General features: G+C 50.6%; 2 protein-coding genes across 2 annotated transcripts; both read left to right on the top strand.

Annotated features, from left to right (window-relative positions):
• The first annotated feature begins 1,431 nt into the window (after nucleotides 1-1,431).
• On the top strand, nucleotides 1,432-8,618 carry LOC131566473 (argininosuccinate lyase-like). The gene is made up of 16 exons (XM_058817789.1): nucleotides 1,432-1,717; nucleotides 3,389-3,583; nucleotides 3,682-3,765; nucleotides 4,066-4,122; nucleotides 4,679-4,776; nucleotides 4,940-5,017; nucleotides 5,262-5,339; nucleotides 5,724-5,776; nucleotides 5,999-6,061; nucleotides 6,225-6,339; nucleotides 6,941-7,025; nucleotides 7,180-7,239; nucleotides 7,374-7,457; nucleotides 7,691-7,771; nucleotides 7,864-7,970; nucleotides 8,398-8,618. Exons 1-16 carry the CDS (start codon nucleotides 1,703-1,705, stop codon nucleotides 8,546-8,548), a joined length of 1,404 nt encoding a protein of 467 aa, XP_058673772.1. The 5' UTR covers nucleotides 1,432-1,702; the 3' UTR covers nucleotides 8,549-8,618.
• Nucleotides 8,619-9,535: 917 nt separating this feature from the next.
• Nucleotides 9,536-20,352, top strand: GUSB (glucuronidase beta). The gene is made up of 12 exons (XM_058817895.1): nucleotides 9,536-9,772; nucleotides 11,295-11,483; nucleotides 12,367-12,548; nucleotides 12,955-13,097; nucleotides 13,256-13,443; nucleotides 14,201-14,353; nucleotides 14,810-14,988; nucleotides 15,655-15,801; nucleotides 16,822-16,906; nucleotides 18,345-18,521; nucleotides 18,951-19,086; nucleotides 20,136-20,352. Exons 1-12 carry the CDS (start codon nucleotides 9,536-9,538, stop codon nucleotides 20,291-20,293), a joined length of 1,974 nt encoding a protein of 657 aa, XP_058673878.1. The 3' UTR covers nucleotides 20,294-20,352.
• The last annotated feature ends 2,420 nt before the right edge of the window (nucleotides 20,353-22,772 follow it).

Here is a 22,772-nt window from a genome sequence, read left to right as displayed (position 1 = left end):
CCACAAACCTCCCTTGTGTTTGCTCCCTTCCTGCTGTGTTCCTGTCTTGGCCCATGTCTCACTCTCCACACTGGTCACCAGGAAATCACTTTTGCACTCTCAGCTGCCAGGCTAGAGGAACAAGAAAGACACAGGTAACCAACACTCAACACCTGCAGTCAGAAGAACAGAGATTTCCCCCTCACAGTTCTTTTTCCTCCTAGAAACTTTCTTGATCCACGCCACTCCCCTTATTTTTTTCTGTTTGTATCTTCTGGTTCCTTCTCTTTAGATCCTCAGCTGGACAGATTTTCTCTTGCTCCCAGCAGCAACAGTCTGGCATTGTCTCTCATGAAAGGAAAGGGGAAGCAGCAGACTACCACATTTCAGTTTCTTACCTAATTAAGTAGTTTACAGTTCCTGGTACTCCCCACCCATGCACCCTTTTCTTAAAATTGTGAAATATTTCAGATTGGAGGGGCCTGTGGAGCTCCACAGACATTACAGAGTGCAGTCCATGGTGTCTTCAGACTTTCACCATCACCCTCCTCTGACTCATTGGGATTTGGGTTTTGGTTTCAACCCCCTGCTCATTACAGGCCACAGGAAGGTGCTTGAGCTAGGAATTCACTCAGGCTGATTATCAGCTGGGTAGTTCTGGATGTAAATCTCGTGCTCACCATCCTTCCAAACCCTCAGCAACCTCCTGTCCAAGCTGGAGTGGGGACATCCATAAAGGATGAACATGAAAAAAAAATATTAAAAGTGAGGGACTCCAGAAGAAGAAGGAACCTGGCAACAAAACGGTTCAGAGTTTTTCTCAGTGCAGACAGTGTGATGGTGTGTGCATCCTCAAGCCTGCAAGTCTGAAAAAGAAATAATTAATGGGGAGCAGTGAGTTAATTGGTGGCTACATAGACAGTCTGTGCCTTGTTCCGGATGGATACTGAGGGCACTACACGGGAAATGCAGCTGGGAAAGGACCTTGTGGGGCCGCCAGAGGCAGCTGGGTGTCGCCGGCAGTGTCCTGCTGCTCTAGACAAGGACCCGAGGACCTGGATTAGGCTCCTTCCCAGCTGAATTACGGCACAGGGGCTGGTTAAAGGCCAGCAAACCCCGACAGGGGACAGGAAAGCGGGGATGCCATTCCTGAGTGTGCTGTGAGGCACAGGGACAAACCGTGCCCCTGCACAGCAGGACCGGGAGCGGGGCTGGCCCGGGGACTCCCCGCCCCGGCGGGCGGGACCAGCTGCGGGAGCGCCGGGAGCGGAGCTGGGACCGGGACCGGGACCGAGACAGGGACCAGGACTGCAGCTGGGACCGGGGCTGGGATCGGGACCAGGAATCCAGCTGGGATCGGGAACAGGGTTGCAGCTGGGATCGGCACCGAGAATGGAGCTGGGATAGGGATTGGAGCTGAAATCAAGATCGGGGCAGAGCTGGGAGCGGAACCGGAGCTGGGGCTGGGACCGGAGCTGGGATCCTGAGTGTGACCAGGATCGGGACCGGAGCTGGGACTGGGATCGTGACTGTGAGCAAGACCGGGATCGGGACCGGAGTTGGGACGGGGACCGGGATTGGAGCTGGGATCAGAACCGTGAGTGGATCTGGTATCGAAGTCGTGACTGCGACCAGGACCGGGACCGGGACCGTGCCCGGAGCCGCCCCGCAGTGTCCCCGGCCCGCAGTGTCCCCGGCCCGCAGTGTCCCCGGCCCGGCCGCGATGGCAGCAGCCGAGGTGAGCGAACTTTGCTTCCCGGGGGTGTCGGGGGTGCTCAGCCGAGCGGAGCCGTCCCGGGGCCGCCGCGTTCTTGCCTCTGTCTCCAGGCAAAGGCCGATCCTTGTGCCTGGGGCTCAGGCACTTCCCAGCAGCCTGTGTAAACAAACACTGCTCGGCACAAAAGCTGCGTTTTCAGTTTCCTTCCCTGCCCAGACGTGACCCGGCATCCTGGCGAGTTCTCTTTCTGCTCTCCACATCGATGCTCCACGTTCCAGGCAGTGTTTGTCATTGCCAGGCTGCACAGCCACTGCTCCAAAGAGTCCTGGAGATGCCCAAAATGAACCTTTCAGCTTTGATTTCTGGATTGTAAATGTGTACATTGCAATGTTTCTGCTGACACCCTTCCTGCTTTGATAGGAAGCTTTAAATACCTGGATACTCCTGATCCCCAGTCAAGTGCTGAGTCTCTGGAATGGCCTCTAATTTAGCATTCACTTTGCTCCTGGGCGCACCAAATGAGTGTTGAAGAGCTCTAACACTTCAATTTCAATTCTGATTCCCCTCTCTGCCTTCCCTCAGCTTTCTAACAAAGCTGTATTTTACACACGGCTACACCTCACCTCTGCAGGCTCTCTCCTGTTGTCCTTTCAGGCACAGGGACATGGAAACAGTCACCGGGGAAAACTTTAGGGTTACTCAACAGTCCCTTGCTGGTAAAGCCCTGGCACTGATCAGCTTCCAGCTCCTTGCTGTCCATGGTAGTTATAGTGACCAGCATGAGAAAAAACTTGCAAGTGGTGTTTAAAAAAATCAAGTAGATTAGTAATTATCCACTCTGCAATGCTGCTGTATTTAGTCCCTTCCTTCAGGTGCCCTTGAATTCCTTTTTGTGCCTGGTAGCACTGGAAAGTTGCTTTTGAAGTCTTGGATAAATTGTCTCTGCCCAAGTAAAATTCTTACCCACTTCAGTGCAAGCCTGGCAGAATGAAAACTGCTTGGGTTGTCTTACCTGGGCATGAAAAAATCTTCTGAGCTGACACAGCTCAGGTGAGGCTAGGCAGGCTCTGAATCACTGCTGGAGAAGCTCCCACACAACACACACCCCACACACCCTGCTGTGGCACAGCTGGAACCCTGCACAGCCTTTGGGCACTGGCTGGAGTGGGTGACACATTCCAGGGGCTGAGGTCACCACAGGAATCCTGGCTTGGATAGGAAAACTCCACTTTTGTTTCTGTGAAAAAAGAGCCCACAGCTCTTTGTCAATCAAAGAAGAATCTGTTAGTTAAACAGCACCAAAATGATTTAAAGGATATTAATTTCCCTTTAATCCTACTGACTGCTTAATTTTTCCCTCCCTTTACAAGGCCTCAAAACAGAAATCTGTGCTGGTCTTGCATCTTTCCCTGATACCAATTTCAAGGACTCCCAACAGAGTAAAATATCTTGGAGGGTTCCTGGGCCAGACCTCGGAGCTCAGGGGTAGATAACATTGACAATGATGTGTTCTCCAGCACTTCAACCACTTCCAGAGGTCCTGAAGTCCAGAGGACTTTCTGGTCAGTGCTGTCACACTGAAGGAGCTGAGCAGGGGCTCTGTATCAGATAAATGGACCACAGGATGTTATTTACTGCACAGGATTTATCTGGAGTCATTAGGCCTCTTTAATTGGCTATTTTCTCTCTCAGGGGAGTAAACTTTGGGGTGGAAGATTCAGTGGAAGCACAGATCCCATCATGGAGATGCTCAATGCTTCCATCAGCTATGACCAGAGGCTGGCTGAGGTGGACATCCAGGGCAGCATGGCTTATGCCAAAGCCTTGGAGAAGTCTGGGATCCTGTCTAATGCTGAGCTGGAGAAGATCCTGGGTGGCCTGGAAAAGGTATTTGTTTCCTTCAAAAACTGTCAGGTGAATGAATGAGAGCAGCCTCCCTGGATTTAATAACTCCTGTGGCTGAGTGGTGTTTGTGCTGTTTGCAGATCTCTGAGGAATGGTCCAAGGGAGTGTTTGCTGTGATCCAGACTGATGAGGACATCCACACTGCCAACGAGCGCAGGCTGAAGGTTTGGCTCCTCCAGCCTCTTCTTCCTCATCCTCTGCCTGACATTCAGGCCTTGTCCCTCTGTCCCTCTGGGAAATCCCTTTAGAGCTGCTGGCACTGAACCCCTGGGGCACAGCCAAGGTCTCCAAGCCCCCTTCTGTGGCACTGTACAAGTACCCAAAGCTGCCCTTCCCCAGAGCACATCCCAGGGTTCCTCACAGGATCCTGGAGCTGAGTCCCTTGCAGGCAGGGAGATGTGCTCCTGTGCATTGTCCTGTTCAGAGCACAGAGATGCTGACAGAAACCCTGCTCTTGTCCTCAGGAGCTGATTGGAGACGTAGCTGGGAAGCTGCACACTGGCAGAAGCAGGAATGATCAGGTATGGACAGAATCTTTTTGTTTCTCCTTTGGTATTCCTCCACCTCAGTTCTTTAATTGAATATTTTTATGCCATCTCTCTCATCCCTGACACACTCCAGCCTGTATTCCCTTTAAATTAATGATGGCTTTAAACTAATGATGCTGCAGTGACTCATCCACCCAGGGGAATGGGATCTGCAGGGCTGCATCCTGCTGGTAAAAGGCCACAAAATTCCACTGGAATCTCTGAAAACCTTCAGGACCCCCGACTCTGCTGGCTGGGTGTGCACATCTTTCAGGATCACAATGATCAGCTTGTGTTGGTTGGGAATTCTCTGCTTCAAATGTGACAATATCTGACTAGTCCACTGAAAGTCACAGATTTTGGTTCTGTCCATGGAAAGCAACAGCAGCTTTCACAAATCAGTGACCAGGGATGCATCCCACAGGAAGATTTCCCTTCCCCTCACACAGAACCAGGAGGGGATAATGGTGCCAGGGGGTTCTGCTGAGCAATATTTGGTCACTAAATCTGTCCTGTTGTGCTTGGCCTGGCTGTGGCCAATTCCCCACAGGTTGTGACTGACCTGAAGCTGTTCATGAAGAATTCCCTCTCCATCATCTCCACGCACCTCCTGAGGCTCACTGAGACCCTGGTGGAACGCGCTGCCATGTGAGTCCTTTCCCTCAGTCCCTGTTTTCCATAACTTTGGCCTTTTGGGGGCAGGACAGTCCTAGGCTTGTGTGACTGTGCAGCTGCTGGGTGTCCTGTGCAGGGAGTTCCAGACCTGTCCCTGCCCTCCCTGCTGCTCACCTCTCTGTCCTTCCCCTCCCAGAGAAATCGATGTGATCCTGCCTGGCTACACCCACCTGCAGAAAGCTCAGCCCATCCGATGGAGCCAGTTCTTGCTCAGGTGAGCCCCTCCCACCCTCCCCAGCCTCGGGGCCCCGCTCTGCTGAGGGGACACCCAGGGGTAGTGACAGACCAGAGGGCGCCCTGCAAACTGGAACAGGAACTCCCTGTGTGGCTCTGACCAGCTGGGAATCCAAACATGCATTGGACAACTCCCTGTTCTCCATCCTTTGGCCATTCTCACTTCCTGCACTTTCCATTTTCCAGCTTCATCTCTCTGTTTCATCTCTCTTGTCCTTCCCCAGCCATGCTGTTGCACTGACCCGTGATTCTGAGCGCCTGGGAGAGGTGAAGAGGAGGATCAATGTCTTGCCTTTAGGGAGGTAAAGTTTATTTTTTATTGTGATCCTCAGCCATCACTTGCTCTGAGATAAAGACAAGAGGGAGATCTGTCCATCCCCTGAGCCATTGGGGATTCCATAGACACTGCAGCCCAGTTTGCCTCTGCAAAGACTCTCAACATAGAAATATTTTTCTATTTATTGAAAATCAAGGATTACAAGGCTTTCCTTAAGCAAATCTTCCTGTTTGGGAGAGAAAATCTCGTTTAGTCCAGAGTTCAGGGTTTGATGAGCCTCAGACCACACTGTGAAATCCAAGGGAACTGGGGGAGAGAAATCTTCAGAGGTGTCATCACTAGAGCTCAGTTTGGTCAGATATCAGTTTGGATATCATGGGTGACTTCTGGTTCTTTCTTCCCCTGGCAGTGGAGCTCTGGCTGGAAATGCCCTGGGAATTGACAGACAGCTGCTGTGCAGTGGTAAATGTTATCCTTTTAATAAAAAATAATAATAAACGACTACTCATAATAGCTGGGATTTTGGGAAGCTTCACCACATTGTCCTAATACTATTTTGGATGTGTTGCAGCACTTGAACAAGGGGGTGGAGGGTAATGAATAGATAAAAAGTCACCTCCTCTGGTGCATTCAGGCTCCTGTCAGGGCCAGTGTGAGCTCCTGTGTCCATCCCCTTCCTTGCAGAGCTGGACTTTGCTTCCATCAGCCTGAACAGCATGGATGCTGTCAGCGAGAGGGACTTTGTGGGTAAGCACAGCCACAGCTTCCAGCACGGGGGGAAGCAGCTCCTGACACCTTTCCTGTTCCCTTCCTTAATAAAGGACTGAAATGTGGGAACTAAAGCCCCAGTCAGGGCTCCCTGGCTTGTCCAAGCACCTTTTCCCCTCCTGATCTCCTGCCTTCCCTGCAGTGGAATTCCTCTCTGCTGCCACCCTGCTGATGATCCACCTCAGCAAGATGGCTGAGGATCTCATCATCTACAGCACCAGCGAGTTTGGCTTCCTGACCCTCTCTGATGCCTACAGGTGGGTCCCAGCTCTGGGCAGGGAGCTCCTCGCTCAGCCTCTCCTCCTCAGCTGCCCACGCTGGGTGAGGCAGTGCTTGGGCTCTGTCTGTGCACAAGGCTGACCCAGCACCAAGAGCCTCAGGGTGAATATTCCTCAGCAATGGGCACTTATTTCTGATTCCCTTAACTCAGCCAAGTCTCTGTTCAGCCCAACTCCTGTCCAGGACCTGCTGGCAGAGAGAACTTCCTCCTGTGCTGGGAATGCTGCCAGAGCCCTTTCTTGTGTGGTTGGGTTTGCAGTCCCGACAGACTCCTTGTCTGCAGGGTGGCACAGCCACAGCCCTCCCTCCATGAAGTCACGCTGACACTTAGTCTGACCTGCTGATGCGACCCTGTAGGGGGAGCCTCCTTTTAAGTTTCTCTGTGACAGGTGGGACTGTGTGGGAGCTCCGAACAAGGTGCAAAACCAAAGAGAACTCAGTCAGTTCACTGATTTCCTACACCCTAAACACGGATACAGAGAAGAGGGTCCTACACATTGCTTCTGTAGGGCTGGGCCAGTGATGATGAGTGTGTACGGATGAGGGTTTTGCTCACCAGTGCACTCCTGTCCCTCCCAGCACTGGCAGCAGCCTGATGCCTCAGAAGAAGAACCCCGACAGTCTGGAGCTGATCCGCAGCAAAGCCGGGCGAGTGTTCGGACGGGTGAGCCCCAAAGAGGAGGAGGAGGGAGAGGAAACTGCTCCTGTTGGGGCTGGACAATCTCCTTTTTCTTTGCCTTTTCTTTGTAAAGAGCTGTGGGTTCTGGGGCTGTGCTTTGCTCTGTGCTCACTCCCTGCCTCTCCTGTTCCCTCTGCAGTTGGCTGCAATTCTGATGGTCCTCAAAGGACTCCCGAGCACCTACAACAAGGACCTGCAGGTAGAGCCCTTGCTCCTCTCCACACCCTCTCTCCTGCTGGCTGGAGGAGTCAGCAGAGCAGGGCTGCTCAGCCTGGGGGGTTTTGGGCTGCACCAGGCTGGCTCAGAGCCATTTCCATCACTGTTCCACCACAGGAGGACAAGGAGGCTGTCTTTGATGTCGTAGACACCCTGAATGCTGTGCTCCAGGTTGCCACTGGAGTGATTTCCACCCTCAAGGTAAGGATTCTTTTCATCCTCTCACTATTCACATTATCATGGTTCATATTCTGTGAGTAGCACAGCTCCAGATTGTTCCTCTTCAGTGCCTCACCCACACTGCTCATTTTGGTCCCTCTGCCAGCTGCTCAGAGCATTCTTTCAGAGCTCCAGATGAATTCCCCTCACCCTGCCACTAACATGCCCCAAGGAGGAGCTGATGGTAACGTGTCCCTGGGATCCTCCTCCTGCAGATCAACAAGGAGAGCATGGAGAGGGCGCTGAGCCCGGAGATGTTGGCTACTGACCTGGCTCTGTACCTGGTTCGGAAGGGAGTAAGTGCCAGAGGGAGAGCTGGAGCTGGGATCTCTGTGGATGCAGAGGAACTGAGCTGAGTCCCCTCTGCTCTGTCCCCTTCGCCCTGCAGATGCCCTTCAGACAAGCCCACGTCGCCTCTGGCAAGGCCGTGCAGCTGGCTGAGACCAAAGGCATCACCATCAACAAACTCAGCCTGGAGGAGCTGCAGAACATCAGGTTTGTCCCTCTGTTATTTCACTTTCCTGGGCTCAGCCTCCCTGATCTGCCTTCCCCGAAGTGCCTGGGCCGAGCAGCACCTCAACATTCTGAGGTGACAAAATATCCCTGAATATCGCAGCTGAGGTGTCCTGAATATCCCACCTGCTCCTGCTGGGGCTGAAACACTGGAGGGGGACAACTCCAGCAGGCTGGCATGGGCATGGGCATGGGCAGGAGCTCTTGGGAGGGGCTGGGAGACACCTCTGCCCTGAGCAGGAAGCCCACAGAGGGGTTTGGCTCTGGAGTTCCTCGGTGAGCTGGTATCAGCCAGCAGAAGCTCAGGAGCGTTTCCCCTGGGGAAAAGGCTCCGTGCTCACTCCCTCAGCCTCTGCACAGGCTCTGGGCGCGGGGAGCAGCCCCCTGAGAGCCCCCCCTGTGCCCCCAGCCCCCTGTTTGGCAGCGACGTGGCGCAGGTGTTCAGCGTGCTGAGCAGCGTGGAGCAGTACACGGCCGCGGGCGGCACCGCCAAGAGCAGCGTCTCCGCCCAGATCGAGCAGCTGCGGGAGCTGCTCAAGAGGCTCAAGGAGCAGGCTTAGAGTGTGGGGAGAGATCCCGTGCCACTGATCTGGAGTTAATAAACACTGAAGTATCTATAATTCACTGAAATCCTGCTCTTGTGTCTTGCTTCTTCAAGAGTTCACCCTCCTTCTTCTCCCCATGAAACCACCAGCGCTCCTTTTGCCATTTCCAGTAACTTATAACCTCCACACTTCTATTTATATTCAGAGTCACTTTTTGAAGTAAGCAAGCAGGCATTAAAGAAATAACCAAGAGTAAGCAAGCAACAATAATTAACATAAGCTGTGCTTAAGGGGAGGTTTAGGTTGGACATCAGGAGGAATCCTTCCCAGAAAGGGTCACCAAACATCAGAACGGGTTGCGCAGGGAGGTGGGATCTCCATCCCCGGAAGTGTTTAAGGAAGAGTTTGTTTGGCACTCAGTGGCCTGATGTGGGTGGCAGGGGGGTGTGGGGTCACAGGTTGGACTTGGTGACCACAGAGGCCTTTTCCAACTGAAATGATTCTGCGACAAATAAATAAATAAATCGTGTAAATAAGTAAGCAAATGACTAAATAAGTAAAAGTAGGTGATAAATACATTTAAGCCCCTAAGTAATAAATAAGAAGGAGGGGAGGGGAGGGGAGGGGAGGGGAGAGCAGGGGAGCACTCGCCTCTCGATGAAATCCAGCGATCCAGGACAGAGCCTGAAAGTTCCTGGAGGTGCCTTTACGCCGGGACACTGGTGGCTTTGTCCGCAGGCGACCGCGGGACAGGACCCGGTCCATGTCGAGCTCTGCAGTCGCTCATCACGCTGGGGCGGGACCGGGACCATGATCGGGACCGTGACAGGGATCGTGACCGTGACAGGGATCGCGACAGGAATCGAGATCGCGACAGGGACCGGGATCGCGACGGGGATCGGGAGCCCCTCAGCCGCGGCCCCGCCCCTTTCCCCTCAGCGGGCCCCGCCCCTCTCCCTCGGCCCCGCCCCTCTCCCTCAGCGGGCCCTGCCCACAGCCAAGATGGCGGTGGCTGCCGCAGGCGGCGGCGCGGGCGGTCCGTGCACGCTGCCCGTGCTGCCGGTGTTGCTGCTGTTCCTCCCGGGCCTGGCGGCCGGTCCCGCCGGGATGCTGCAGCCCCGGGACACCCCCTCCCGCGAGCGCAGGGAGCTCGGCGGCCTCTGGAGCTTCCGCGCCGATCTGTCTCCGGGCAGGGACGCCGGGTTCGCGCAGCGCTGGTACCGGCGGCCGCTCCGGCAGGTAGCGGGGAGCGGGGCGGGCGCTGCCCTTCCCCGGGCACGGGCTGCCCTCCTTCCCCTCAGAACCGGGCTCCGGCCCGCTGCAGGGGCTCCTCTTCTTTCTTCCTCTTTTCCTCTTTCCATGCCTTCTTCCCCACCGGGCTGCCGTTCTCCTCACGGTGCTGACCCTGCCCTGTTTTTGAGGCATTTCCTAATTAGCAGCCCCTGATGATGCCCCCGGTGCTGCTCCGAAGGCAAACACCCTTTGAATGAGCCCCATTCACCTCCAGGAGCCTTGTACAGCGCTGAGTTTCCAGCAGCACAGAATCAGCACAAAATGTGCCTGGAAGGACACTGGGAATTGTTTATTCCAAAGTTTCAGAGTGCTGGTAGAAAAGTTTTGCTGTGACTGAGAGGTGCTTGGAAATAAGTGCATTACTTGACAGAAAAGAGTTAGGGATTTTATGCATGAAATGGATAAGTCGTTCATTATTTCTGTTTTTAGCCTTTTGGCCGATTTTGTTGTTGGATTGTGGAAGGAGAGAAGAGCAGAAGGGCACTATGGAGGTTTTGCAGAGGAGAGGAATCCTGAGTTATGTCCCTTCAAAGAGAGGCTTGGATCAGTGCACTCAACCTGTTTTAGAACTCACAGAATCTCCCTGAAGGACACACAGGTTCTGGCCAGCCCAGGCAAGGCTTTTCCTGCATCAGATATAAGAAAAATCCTCTTGCCCACCCAAGGATTTTCCCACTAGGATTTTCTGATGAGGGCACCGGGCTCTCTGCAGTGCCAGTGCTGAGTCAGCCACGCACATGATGCCCACCCTGAGTGCCCAGACCTTCCTCATTCCATTTCCTGAGGCTTCCTCAGGAAAGGAGAACTGCAGAACTCCTTTGTGCAACGTCCTGAGTGCAGAAAGTGCTGAAAATGAACAGCTCTGTTTGGCAACAGCATCTGGATTCCTCAATATTCAATGTATTGTAACACTGCCTCTCTCTAATCTTCATGTTGGAATAAGCAACTGAATGGATTCTGTTGTAATCCCAAGGAATATCTGTTTTTTCATGCAGTGAGAAAGGCTGAGCTGATCCCAAACAATCTCCATGGAGAGAAAAATATCCCAAAATATCCATTACTGCCCAAAATATCTATTATTTTGTTACACATTTACTACAGCTCTTAGCTAACAAACAGCACCACAGCCCCCACATTGCTCTGGAACTGTGCAGGAGAAAATTCCCACTGAACAACAACCTGGGCTTGGGTTTTGCCAGAGCCATTAATGAAAACATTTCATTGTACAGCAGGAGGGGAGTAGAAAGGAGCAGCTGTTTCCTCTAGGAACAGGCAGGTTATGTGCCTGGTGCTGATCAGAGCTTGTATAGGAGCTGCGAGAGATCTCAGCAGTTTTTAAACAGCTTTTCCCAAGTATTTCCCCTTGGCAAAGGCACTGTAGGGCTGTCACTGGCAGGGGACACCTCCAGTAGTAAAATTCCTTTTTTTAACCTCTCCGTTCCTTCTTTTCCCATGCAATTCCTGCCAGAGCGGGCCTGTGATCGACATGCCGGTGCCTGCCAGCTTCAACGACATCACGCAGGACCCGAGCCTGGAGAATTACATCGGCTGGGTGTGGTACGAGAAGGAGGTGCTGCTGCCCCTGCGCTGGCTGCAGGGCCAGCCCGCCCCCAGGGTGGTGCTGCGCTTCGGGAGCGCCCACTACTACTCCATGGTGGTGCGTGCCTCGGGGCATCGGCCCTCAATTAGGGACAATTACTGCTTCCTAAATTAGGCTGGGCTAAAGGCGGTTTTGTGGTTTGTTCAGCAAATCCATCCCTGCTTCTGTTTTGCATCCCCTGCTGAGCTCGTGCCTGTTTTTCCCCAGCAAGAATGAATTCCAATTTCTCTGATCCTGCAGTTTTGGGGTTGGTAACTAAACATTTCCCGATTGATGGATCTGCCCCATTAATTTAGTTACCAATCCCATCTGTAGTTATGGGGTTGGTAACTAAACATTTCCTGATTAATGGATCTGCCCCACACTGTGTTGTGGTGGTGTTCGCAGGGGTCTTAGGATGAGGGAAGAGATGAGAATGTTGACTCCATGTTTCAAAAAGCTGGTTTATTATTTTATGCTATATATTAAAAACTATACTAAAAGAATAAAGGATTTCATCAGAAGGCTAGCTAAGAATAGAAAAAGAATGATAACAAAATCTTGTGACTGACTGAGACAGTCTGGACAGCTGGGCTGTGATTGGCCATTAATTAGAAACACCCAACATGGACTAATCACAGATGCACCTGTTGCATTCCACAGCAGCAGATAATCAATGTTTACATTTTGTTCCTGAGGCCTCTCAGCTTCTCAGGAGAAAAAAATCCTAAAGAAAGGATTTCTCATAAAACATGTCTGTGACACTGTGTCCCTCAGTGACACTTGGTGTGACCCAGACACAGCTCCCAGCAAAAGGAATCCCTCAAAGATCAAGGTTGATCCCTCAAAGATCCTTTGAGGATCAAGAGCCCAGTTGTTCCTCATAACTGGGCTTCCCTTCCCCATGCTCTTCTGACCCCAAAATCCCAATAACCCATTTTTTTTATGTCTTTCCTTGCAGTGGGTGAATGGGGTGCAGGTGGCGGAGCACGAAGGGGGGCACCTGCCCTTTGAGGCTGACATCAGCAGCGTGGTGCAGGGCAGCCCAGGCTCCCTGTGCCGCATCACTGTGGCCCTCAACAACACCCTGACCCCCCACACGCTGCCCCCGGGCTCCATCCAGTACATGGCTGACAAATCAAGGTGAGTTCTGGGCTGTTGTACTGCTGGGATCATCCCAGGGGTGTGGGACAGGGGCAGTTTGTTCAGCTGATGGTTCAGAAGTCCCTCTGTGGTGTTGTCTTAATGGTGGATTTGTTGGTGGAGCTGTGAGGAATCAGCAGTGAGTTATTGCATCTGTTTTGTGCACAGATTGGGTGATTTGCCAAGCTGAATCCAGGGCAGGATTGAGAAGCTTGGATTCAGCTGGGAGCTGCAAGTACCAGCTCTCCTGAAGGATGAAGATCTTTTTTAACTTCTTTGTTAACTGCAAAATCCTTCAGTATAGCAGCTGACAGACAGGTCCAGCTTGTCATACAGATATTTTACATGATTATTTTGCACTGCCTTCAGCTGTGTAGTGAAGTGTAATGCAGCCTTGCTCACTCAGGTACCCCAAGAACTATTTTGTGCAGAACACCAAGTTTGATTTCTTCAATTATGCTGGTATCCACCGCCCAGTTGTGCTGTACACCACTCCTGCTGCCTACATTGATGACATCACTGTGACAACCTCCTCATCAGACAGTCTGGGTAGGTGCACTGAGCTCCCTCAGGCTCCAGATGGAGGTGCCAAGGGCAGCAGGGAGAGCATCCTGCTCTAGTCTGATTGAATTTGTTTCCTAGTGGCTTTTCCTGAGGCTGAGCTGTCTCCTGCAGTCTGTGATTGTTTTTTGTTTCCTCTGAGCCAGCCAGGGTGCAGTACCAGGTGTCAGTGGTTGGCAGCACTGACAGTTCCTTGTCCCTGAGTTTGCGTGACCAGGAGGGGAAGGTGGTGGCCACAGGTGATGGCCCAGAGGGAGAGCTCAAAGTCCTCAACCCCAACCTCTGGTGGCCTTACCTGATGCACGAGAACCCTGGGTACCTGTACTCCTTGGAGGTAACGTGGCATTTCCTCCTCTCTGGGTGTGGTTAATGGGGTTAAGGCACTGCCGTATGGCCCAGCCTCTGCCTGTGTGTGTGACCAGAGTGGCTCTGCTAATTAAGCACTAATCAAATCAAGCTTTGGCAGCTTCTGAAGGGGCTGTCAGGGAGAATGGCATTCCTGGAGTGTGCTCTGAGCTCCTGACTGAGAGTCCATCCATCCCCTCTGGGGACATGATGAGTTAACAGCTGGAACCTGGGAGATCCTGTGGGGGTTAAGGGCAGTGGTGATGTTCAGGTGCAGAAATGAGGGAGGATGAGCTGCTCTGATGTTCAGGTGCAGAAATGAGGGAGGATGAGCTGCTCTGATGTTCAGGTGCAGAAATCAGGGAGGTGAGCTGCTCTGAGTTTCCAGGGACTCGGGGTCACACCTGGGAGCAGGTGATGTGGTAGTCATGGCCTGGCATCAGGGCATAGAAATGGCCTGGGGGGATGGCATGGGGAAAAGACACTGAAGAATTTGGGATGAACAAAAAGACACTGAAGATTTTGGGATGAACAAAAAGGGTCATCCAGGAGCTCATTCTTTATCCTTCAGCTTCCATTTGTATTTTTGTTCAGTCAGACCCAGCTGCCCCTGAGCAGCAGCAGTGAGGAGCAGGCTGTGTGCTGAGGGCTGGGAAGGGATGTAGGGCCAGACTCTCCCTCCCACACAGGGGAGGGAGCCCTGGGCGTCCCTGTGAGGGTCCCTCCTGTTCCTCCCTGTCACACAGGTGAGGATGCAGGCCCATTTGGACGGGGCCCTGCTGGAGGACGTGTACACGCTGCCCGTGGGCATCCGCACCGTGCACGTCACCAGCAGCCAGTTCCTCATCAACGGCCGCCCCTTCTACTTCCACGGGGTCAACAAGCACGAGGATGCAGATGTAAGTGTGACACCCAGGGCCACCTCAGCTCACATTGCTGCCCAGGTGGCACCTGCCCTCTCCTCTCACACCCTCCTCCCAGGCTAAGCACTAAGGGGACAGCCACACCATGCCCGGTCCTGCCACAGTCCTGCCATCCCTCAGGGCACATGGATGTGCTGCTGGAGACACTGAAGCATGTCCCAGCTGTCAGCCAGACATGCTGACAGACAGTCAGTCTGCTGTGAGGGTGGGGAGGCCCTGGCACAGGTGGCACAGAGAAGCTGTGGCTGCCCCAGTTGGACAGTGCTTGGAGCAACCATGGCAGGGGTGGAATGATAAGAGCTTTAAGGTCCCCTCCAACCAAACCCCTCTGACTGTGGCAGTGGCTGTCGTGTTCCCCACCCTGGGCAGGGCTGGTGCTAGATCAAGCAGGGAGGTTCTGTTCACAAGGGCTGGTTGCTCTTTTCTCCCCAGATCCGTGGCAAAGGCCTGGACTGGCCCCTGATTGTGAAGGATTTCAACCTGCTGCGCTGGCTGGGCGCCAACTCGTTCCGCACCAGCCACTACCCGTACGCTGAGGAGATCATGGACCTGTGTGACGCCTACGGCATCGCCGTCATCGACGAGAGCCCGGGGGTGGGCATCAAACTGCCGTAAGAGCTGCCCTGCCCTCGCCCCTCTGCTCCCCTCCCAGCTGCTCACAAGGGTCCCTTTACTGCTGTTACACTTCTGTGCTCAGTGCTGATAATGGGAGTACTTTGCTCTGTTTGGAAATGTCCCGTTGCGCCACCGTGGTGCCTCATGGTGTTGGGCAATGCCTCATGATGAGGGCACTTTGCCACATTTTGCCACATGGCTCCGTTAATGAGCCCAAACCATGGCCCTGAACTGTGCAGTAAACTTTGGGGAAACAGGGCAGAAGCCATCTGTCACTTTCATTTTTAAAGATTTTTTAAGCTTTCTGATGTTGACATTTTTGTAGTGAATTTTCTCTCACGCTTTCTGTAAATAACTCATTGTTTTGCATTCCTTTATGGAGGAGGAGAAATTTGATGGACTGTTAGTTTATCCAGTGTCATTGGAGAGGTGGCACTGTCACCCTCCAGTCCACTGTCACTTTTGGAAAACTATAAATGTTGGGGTCAGAAAATAATCTTCCCTTTATTTCCTTCACCTGGAGAGCAGCGATGTGTGCTTGTGTTGTGTCCTGTAGAGACAGCCATCCTCAGCTCTGCTGTGCTGAGTTTTCCCAGGGAGATGGATGGATTTTCCCAGGGAAATGGATGCATTTTACACCCTCACCTCCTTCTGTTTTCCAGGGAGAGCTTTGGGAACAGGTCCCTGCAGCACCACCTGGCAGTGATGGAGGAGCTGGTGCGCAGGGATAAGAACAGGCCCTCTGTGGTCATGTGGTCAGTGGCCAACGAGCCGGCCTCAGAGCTGCCCCCAGCTGCTCACTACTTCAAGTAAGTGCCTCTGCTCCTCATCTCGTGGCAGGTGATGCCTCTTCTTCCCTTGGGGTGGCACAGAGAGGAAGTAAAGGGAGGGTTGGTATTTTTTGGGAACATTGGAGCTGAACCTGTGGATGCGAACTAGAATGGAAACTTCAAACTAAAATGGAACTGCTGCACGTGCGGAACTGCTGCTCAGAACTGTTCCAATGTGTTGGTTCAAACCCACCAAGACTCCACAAAATTCCCAGGAGTCCACTTGGTTTGAGCATCTCGAGCTGAAGGTCGAGTAAAACCAGACCTGGTGAGAATGGAATGTTCCTTGTTAGCACTGGAAGATGAGCTGCTCTGATGTTCAGGTGCAGAAATCAGGGAGGATGAGCTGCAATCCTTTGAGATTTCCAGCAAAGCTGTAACATAACTGGCCTTTCATTGTGGACACAAGGTTCTGCAGTCAGTGCTGCTTATTTGTCCTGTGGCTTCCCACTTCAAAGGCACTGCTTTGAGTCCCTGCAGCCCCCTTGGTTTGTTTCTAAAAAGATTTAAGCTTTGGGTAGCCCAGAGGCAGCTGTAATGGGCAGCAGAGTGTCCCTGGAGCTGAGGTGCATTAAGAGAGATCTGTGAGTTTCAGTCTTCAGGAGTTTCACCACCCTCCTGCAATGCCAGGCCAGCAGCAGAGCTTGACTCTCCCATTCTGTCCCATCTCCCTCACTCAGGGTTTCTTCAGAAACATCCAGCTGTGGCACAGGGCCTCAGGAACACATCCCAGGAGTTGTTCAGAGACTTCCCATTGCCTTTTTTTACAGTTTTGTCCTCAAACTCAACTGTCCCTCCACCACACACGTGCCTGTGCTTGGTGTGCTTCACTCTGCTCCTTCTCAGGTGGCACTTGGTGACAGATATTCTCTTTATTTCACTCAAGCTCTGGCTGCTGAATCCAAAGCAGCTCAGTCTGGGGGGTGGAGGGACACAGGGGAGAGGGGGCTGTGCTGCTCCATGCTGTTGTTGAACTCTTGCTTTACTGTTTGCAAACAGGACAGTGATAGCTCACACTAAAGCCCTCGACCCCTCCAGACCAGTCACCTTTGTGACAGATGCTAATTACGCTCTTGATCATGGTGTAAGTTTGCTTTATTTTCTAGCTTTTTCTTTCTTTTGTTTTTTAAATTCATACGTTTTCTCCTCACTTGTTTTACACTCCTTTCCCCCCCCACTCCTATCTAAATTTGCTGGAGATATTTAGCAAGGAAAGGCTAAAAAAAAATTATATTTTTGTTTCTAGTAGAAATCACCTTATCCTGTAATTGTAGTCCAACTGGAAAAAAAAAAAGATCTGTAAGAGAGAACAATTCTTTGTGTGCAGGATTATGGCCCTGGATTCCATTAATAGTGTCATGCTTTGCTATGCCATTGATTCTGTTTACTAATGCTCAGGATTTTCACTTGCAATTAAGCCAAAGCTTAAACCTCTTTAAAATGCTCACAACCCTTGTGGAAGTCTAAAGGAAGGAAGCTTTGCTTTAATTCCTGCTTTCAACTGCTCTAGATCTTCTTTGGCAGATGTCTCTTTGTGTTGAATAATCTAAAAGCTCCTCCAGCTCCACAATTAAAGCCCTGGAGCTGGATAAATAATCAAAATGCACTTTCCTTGGATTTTGGGGCCTTTCATAGCATGGACCAAGGATTTTTAACACCTGTATTTGTTTCCAGGGTAGATCCTTGTACAATAATCACTTCTAGCAGGTGAGTTGGTGCTGCCACACATCCCTGATCCAGGTTACACTTTGGATTTCTTCTCAAATATCCTCTAATTAGCAGGAATGGCTGCAACTCTGAGGTTTTTCCTCCCCACCCCAGAAAAAAAAACAAACTTCTGATGGTTTTAAATTTGATGGAGCCCATCAGGAATCTGCTTTTGATATCCCATTCCCATTTTGCTCAGCTGGAGGAGCTCAGGCAAACAATCCCAGAGAACAGATCTCTCATACACTGATGTGATATTAGAACTTTTTTTTTTCTTTTATTACAAAACATGTTAAGAGAACATTGAACAAGTTACATACAACATCACTTTATTTTGAGGGGGCTTTGTGCCCTTTTATCACACTGTCCATGTGGTAGAAATGGCAAATAACTTGCAGAATGCTTTAGTCTTAGTATTGCACCATTGATGCACAAAATTTAGTTGCTAGTCAAAATATTTGACCACTCACTTGATAATCACATTCCAATACTCAAAAAGAAAAAGTACATCTAAATGTACCAGCAAGCCAGAGACATCTTGGAAACAAAAAAACTTCTAACAAACCTGAGAATGAAACGTGTTGATCTTGTCTAACTCTTTGCTGTGACTTCCTAATCTGTAAGAAAAATGCCAGATTAATGCTGTTAGCTTATTAATTTTTTTTCTGGGAAAGAGATTATATTTGGAGAGCCTGAGTGATGGGGGAAACAATTAATTCTATGTGTAATAAACCTGGATTCCATTAATTGAACCCAAAGGAGGATTTAGATTTACAAGAGAAGGTTGAAGAACACTCTCACCTTTTTCTTTGCAGGCTCCCTATGTGGATGTGATTTGTGTGAACAGCTACTTCTCCTGGTACCACGACCCAGGCCACCTGGAAGTGATCCCACTGCAACTCACAGCCCAGTTTGAGAACTGGTACAAAACCTACCAAAAACCCATTATCCAGAGTGAATATGGAGCAGACTCAGTGCCTGGGCTGCACAGTGTGAGTGTTGTGGTGGAAACAGCTCCTAGAGGCAGAAAATGGGAACTGGGAGAGGCTGGCACCACTGGGCCTGGCTGTGCTGGGAGTGTCCAAAGGGCTCCAGGATTGGGATCCTGCTCCACCAAAACCAGAGAGCTCTGCCACTCACTCTGTCTGCTACACAGGACTCCAAAATCTGTCCTTGAAGTGCTAAAAATGCTGAAATGAAAGCAGACCCTGGAGAATGGAGGTTCCTGGTGCTGTCCCATGCAGGGGGTGGCACTCCTGTCCCTGTCATGACAAAGGCCACCAGGAGAATTCCCCCTGGGAGTTGTGTGTTTGCTGATGGTCACAGCAGCCAGGTTAAAGCAGCACAGGCAGCCCCAGAGCTGCTGGTCAGGAATGTTCTGGGTGGGATTGTTTGTGCCCTGAGCTCTCTCCTGGCTGCAGGACCCCCCCATGATGTTCAGTGAGGAGTACCAGCAGGCCATGCTCAGGGAGTACCACTCTGTGCTGGACAAGAAGAGGAAGGAGTACGTGGTTGGGGAGCTCATCTGGAATTTTGCTGATTTCATGACCAATCAAGGTGAGATTTTATTTACATCCTAAACCTCTGCATCATCCCTGGGAGTTTAGTGGTTGTGCCACACAAACACTGTGCTGAAGGGTGGGACAAAAGGCTCTCTGTTCACCAGGTTTTGTCACAAAATCCAGCATGCCCAGAGCCAAGAGAGAAGGTCCTGCCTGTGCTTAATTGCACAGATGCTCCCAGGAGCATGGGACAGTGCACAGGGGAAGCTTGTGAGGACCCAGTTGCTCCTGGTTTTTGGCCACCCTCAATTCAGAGCTTCAGGCAGCTGTCAGGGACATCTCTCTTGCTTCCAGTGTCACCTGCAGCTGCCCTGGGAACAGAGCACCTGAAATAATCACAATTTACTTGGTAGAGGTTCAGCAGCAGAGGAGCAGGTGCCACACTGGCACACAGCTGGCTCACCATGACACTCCATCCATTATTAACAGACAAGTGCAGTCACAAAGGAAGGGAAATTCCCTAATTCACAGAAATGAAACAATCACAACTCAGATCTAACAATGAACCTGTTCTGCTTATGCCACCTGCAGTGGGTTGGGGTGGTGAGCAGTCAGGGAGAGGGAGAACAGCACTAAAATACCCTGCAGAGCACCAGGACAGGCATTAGAAAGCTCAGTGATGGCAGTGCCCAGAAAAGCAGCATCAAAAATGTCAGACACAGATGCAGTTCCAGGCTCTCAACCTGCTGCAATCCTTTTCTCTAATTTCCTGTGAAAACTGAAACAGGCAGAAAGGATCCAGACACCACACAGGACAGTGAATAGTCACCACCATTTCCTCCATCCAATCTGAAGGTGGAGCCAATCTCCAGCAGACAGAACCCTGATCACTGGGCACACCCCAGTGCATGTCCCAGCCCAGCAGCTGTAAATCAGGAGCTGCAGCTGCATTGCCCTGTCCCATCCATGGCTCCCTGACTGTGCAAACAAAGTGCAGAGGTCCCTTCCACGTGGCCTGATTTAGTCCCTGCACTGTACCAGCTCACAGCAGAGCCTGGTTTGTACGTTCTGTATAAATTTCTGTGTTTTATAACTTCTCTGCAGGCACCACCAGAGTTCTGGGCAACAAGAAGGGAATCTTCACCCGGCAGCGCCAGCCCAAAGCCGCCGCCTTTGTCCTTAGGGACAGGTACTGGAGGATTGCAAACGAATCAAGCTGTCTTCCTCCTGCAATGACATCACATTCCCTCTTCCTAAAATGAAAACAAAGGGTTTAGGGGCTGGGGATGATGCTGAACTCGTTATTAAATCTCTGTTTAAATAAGTTTTATGCCTGATTGAAGTCTTGCAAGTCCAGTGCTATTTCTAGTCCACCTGAAGTAGTTACTGTGATGCAAAGCAGATCAGAAACTTTTGTTTCCTCTGCTCAGCCAAGTCTGGAGGCTTCTTGTTTCCAGGCAGGAAAACAAATATTCACTTTCAAGGAGATGAAGTTAAGAAATCCTGACTGAGGTATCTGTTTATGGCAAAAAAAAATTACAAATATTACATGATACAACTCAATGCTGAACTTAAAAACAAAACCTAAGTTACTCTAAATGAACATCACATCCCTCTACAGCAAATGAGGTTTTCCAGTTCAACTCCCCTAAGAGTTAACACTACTGAGATCACAGCAAACTGTCCACAGGATTGCAGAGGAGCAGAGTTTGTGCAGCTGCTCTGGCCTGGCAGGATGGATGTGTGAGAAATCCTGAGCATTCCCAGCAGCAGGAGGGGTGTGAGGCACCCAACACATCCAGCAGTGAGTTTGGAATTCCTGTTCCAGCAGCAAGGTGGAATGTTACACAGGGAGGGACTACATCAACTCAACTTGAAATCTATTTTACAGTACCAAAACTGCCACTGTCAGACACAAATTGTGTCCAACAATGCCACTTCCATGTGGAAGGGCTTCCTTCATATTCAATATCACCACAGGAAGAGCAGCCCAGAGGGAAATTCTGTTCCAAACCTCAGGGGCAGGGCCAGGTGTAAATAAATCCCTGTGCTGCTGCAGTGCTGTCCCCTTTGGGCCTGCACAGCAGCACTCAGCAAAACTCAGAATATTTAATCTGCAAACTTCCCAAAAGCAGCAGAACAACAAAAGCAGAGGCTGCCCAAAGCATTTGGGAAGTTCCAATCTGGAGTTTAATTATTGGAATTCACAGATTCTGGGTGAAACTGGTGCCTCTGTGTCAGTGCCTCAGGGAAGTGACCAAATCTGACCATATAAAGGAAATATTTGCTTTTCTCTTGTGTCCTGGCCAAATTCTGTTCCCTTCAGAGGGGGTACACGAGGAACCAGCAGCACTTCCACCCTGCCCCAGCACAGTAAGGACACAGATGTTCGCTGCAGACTCCACAATAATTTTTCTTGTGTTTTTAAGGGAAAAGAAACAACACTACAGCATTCCTCACACCGTGCTAGGCCTAGATTTTCTCTAGAACTAAACTCCCAGAATATAAAAGTCTATGCACAATAAAAAGACATTTGTTCAACCACACCATGTTACTGCCAACTAGCAGTGTTTGAAAGTCATTTCAACTTCTCCATCATCCTTTAAAAACTCATTTTCTTCAATTTCAACAGACCTGACCAAAACACAGATGAGGATTTGACATTTGTCACTCCTTACAAAGCAGGGCTCAGCTCAGCCCCCCCAAAATCTGAGCACACATCTGAGGGTCAATTCCTGCTTGTTCTCAACAAACCCCTCCCCAATTCCAGGGACACTCCCAACACTTTTTCCAGGGATTTTGTGGTCTGTGGGACCAGCTTTGAGCAGCCCCAATAAAGCAGAAAGTGATAAAAACCACAAGGTTGGGGCGCTTTTTTTGTTTCTTTTTTTTGCTTAAAGAACTGTAAACATTGAAAGCCTCAAGTCAACGCTGCTCAGCCTTTACACACAATGCTCAGGCAGACACAAAGCTGCAGGAATTCTACTGGGAAAACTGGGATCTGGGGAGAATCAAGTGCTTTAACCCTTCCACAGCTAAACACACACAAGGTCTTGGGGAAAACCACACGACTTGGTACAATTCTAGAAACAGAAGTACAGTACTGACATTAAAAACAGTTTCTAAGGCTCAGACTGAGTCCAAAAAGGCCTCTGGTTGGGTTCATTCAAGCTCTTATGTTTGGACTGCATGAATGCAGCATAAGAATGATTGCAGCAAGACATCCACAGGTAATTTCTACATTTATTTTTGTTGGGTTTTTTTTTTCTATTTTTTTTTATACCAAAAAAGTTATGTGCAACAAATAGAATTCGTACATATTTACATGGTTTTTTTACCTGTTAGCAAAATTGAATCCTAAACCTCCAGTAGAGAATCTCTCAGCCTATATTGAGAAAAGGAACATCTGCCCAATGACTCCTTTTTAAATGGGTGTTGGATTTGAAAGCACTGGGAATAAATAGTTGATGGAACAGACTATACAGAACAAACACCTAATAATATTTAGGCCATGCTTAACACAGTTTTGTGGTAACAGAATACTTCAGATCTTTTTTGGACCAGTTTAAACAGCATTTAAAGCCAAGCTCTGATCTCAGCCCACATAAATGAGGAGCAGAACTGCCTGAAGCACCTCACCAACCTCCTGAGACCACAGCAGCACAAAAATGCCAACCCCAGCATCCAGAAACCTCCTCAGCAGAGATCTGCTGTCAGTGCAGATCCCAAAGGTGCTCAGCA

Source organism: Ammospiza caudacuta, chromosome 20 (assembly GCF_027887145.1).
Source record: "Ammospiza caudacuta isolate bAmmCau1 chromosome 20, bAmmCau1.pri, whole genome shotgun sequence".
Taxonomy (NCBI): domain Eukaryota; kingdom Metazoa; phylum Chordata; class Aves; order Passeriformes; family Passerellidae; genus Ammospiza; species Ammospiza caudacuta.
Note: the sequence above shows the minus strand (reverse complement) of the source record. Positions and strands in the feature narration are given on the sequence as shown.

Coding starts and splice junctions, on each gene's coding strand:
- LOC131566473 (XM_058817789.1), top strand. Junction 3,766..4,065: donor CCAACGAGCGCAGGCTGAAG/GTTTGGCTCCTC, acceptor TCTTGTCCTCAG/GAGCTGATTGGAGACGTAGC. Junction 5,777..5,998: donor CAGACAGCTGCTGTGCAGTG/GTAAATGTTATC, acceptor CCTTCCTTGCAG/AGCTGGACTTTGCTTCCATC.
- GUSB (XM_058817895.1), top strand. CDS start 9,536: ATGGCGGTGGCTGCCGCAGGCGGCGGCGCGGGCGGTCCGTGCACGCTG. Junction 9,773..11,294: donor ACCGGCGGCCGCTCCGGCAG/GTAGCGGGGAGC, acceptor AATTCCTGCCAG/AGCGGGCCTGTGATCGACAT. Junction 13,444..14,200: donor GGTACCTGTACTCCTTGGAG/GTAACGTGGCAT, acceptor CCTGTCACACAG/GTGAGGATGCAGGCCCATTT.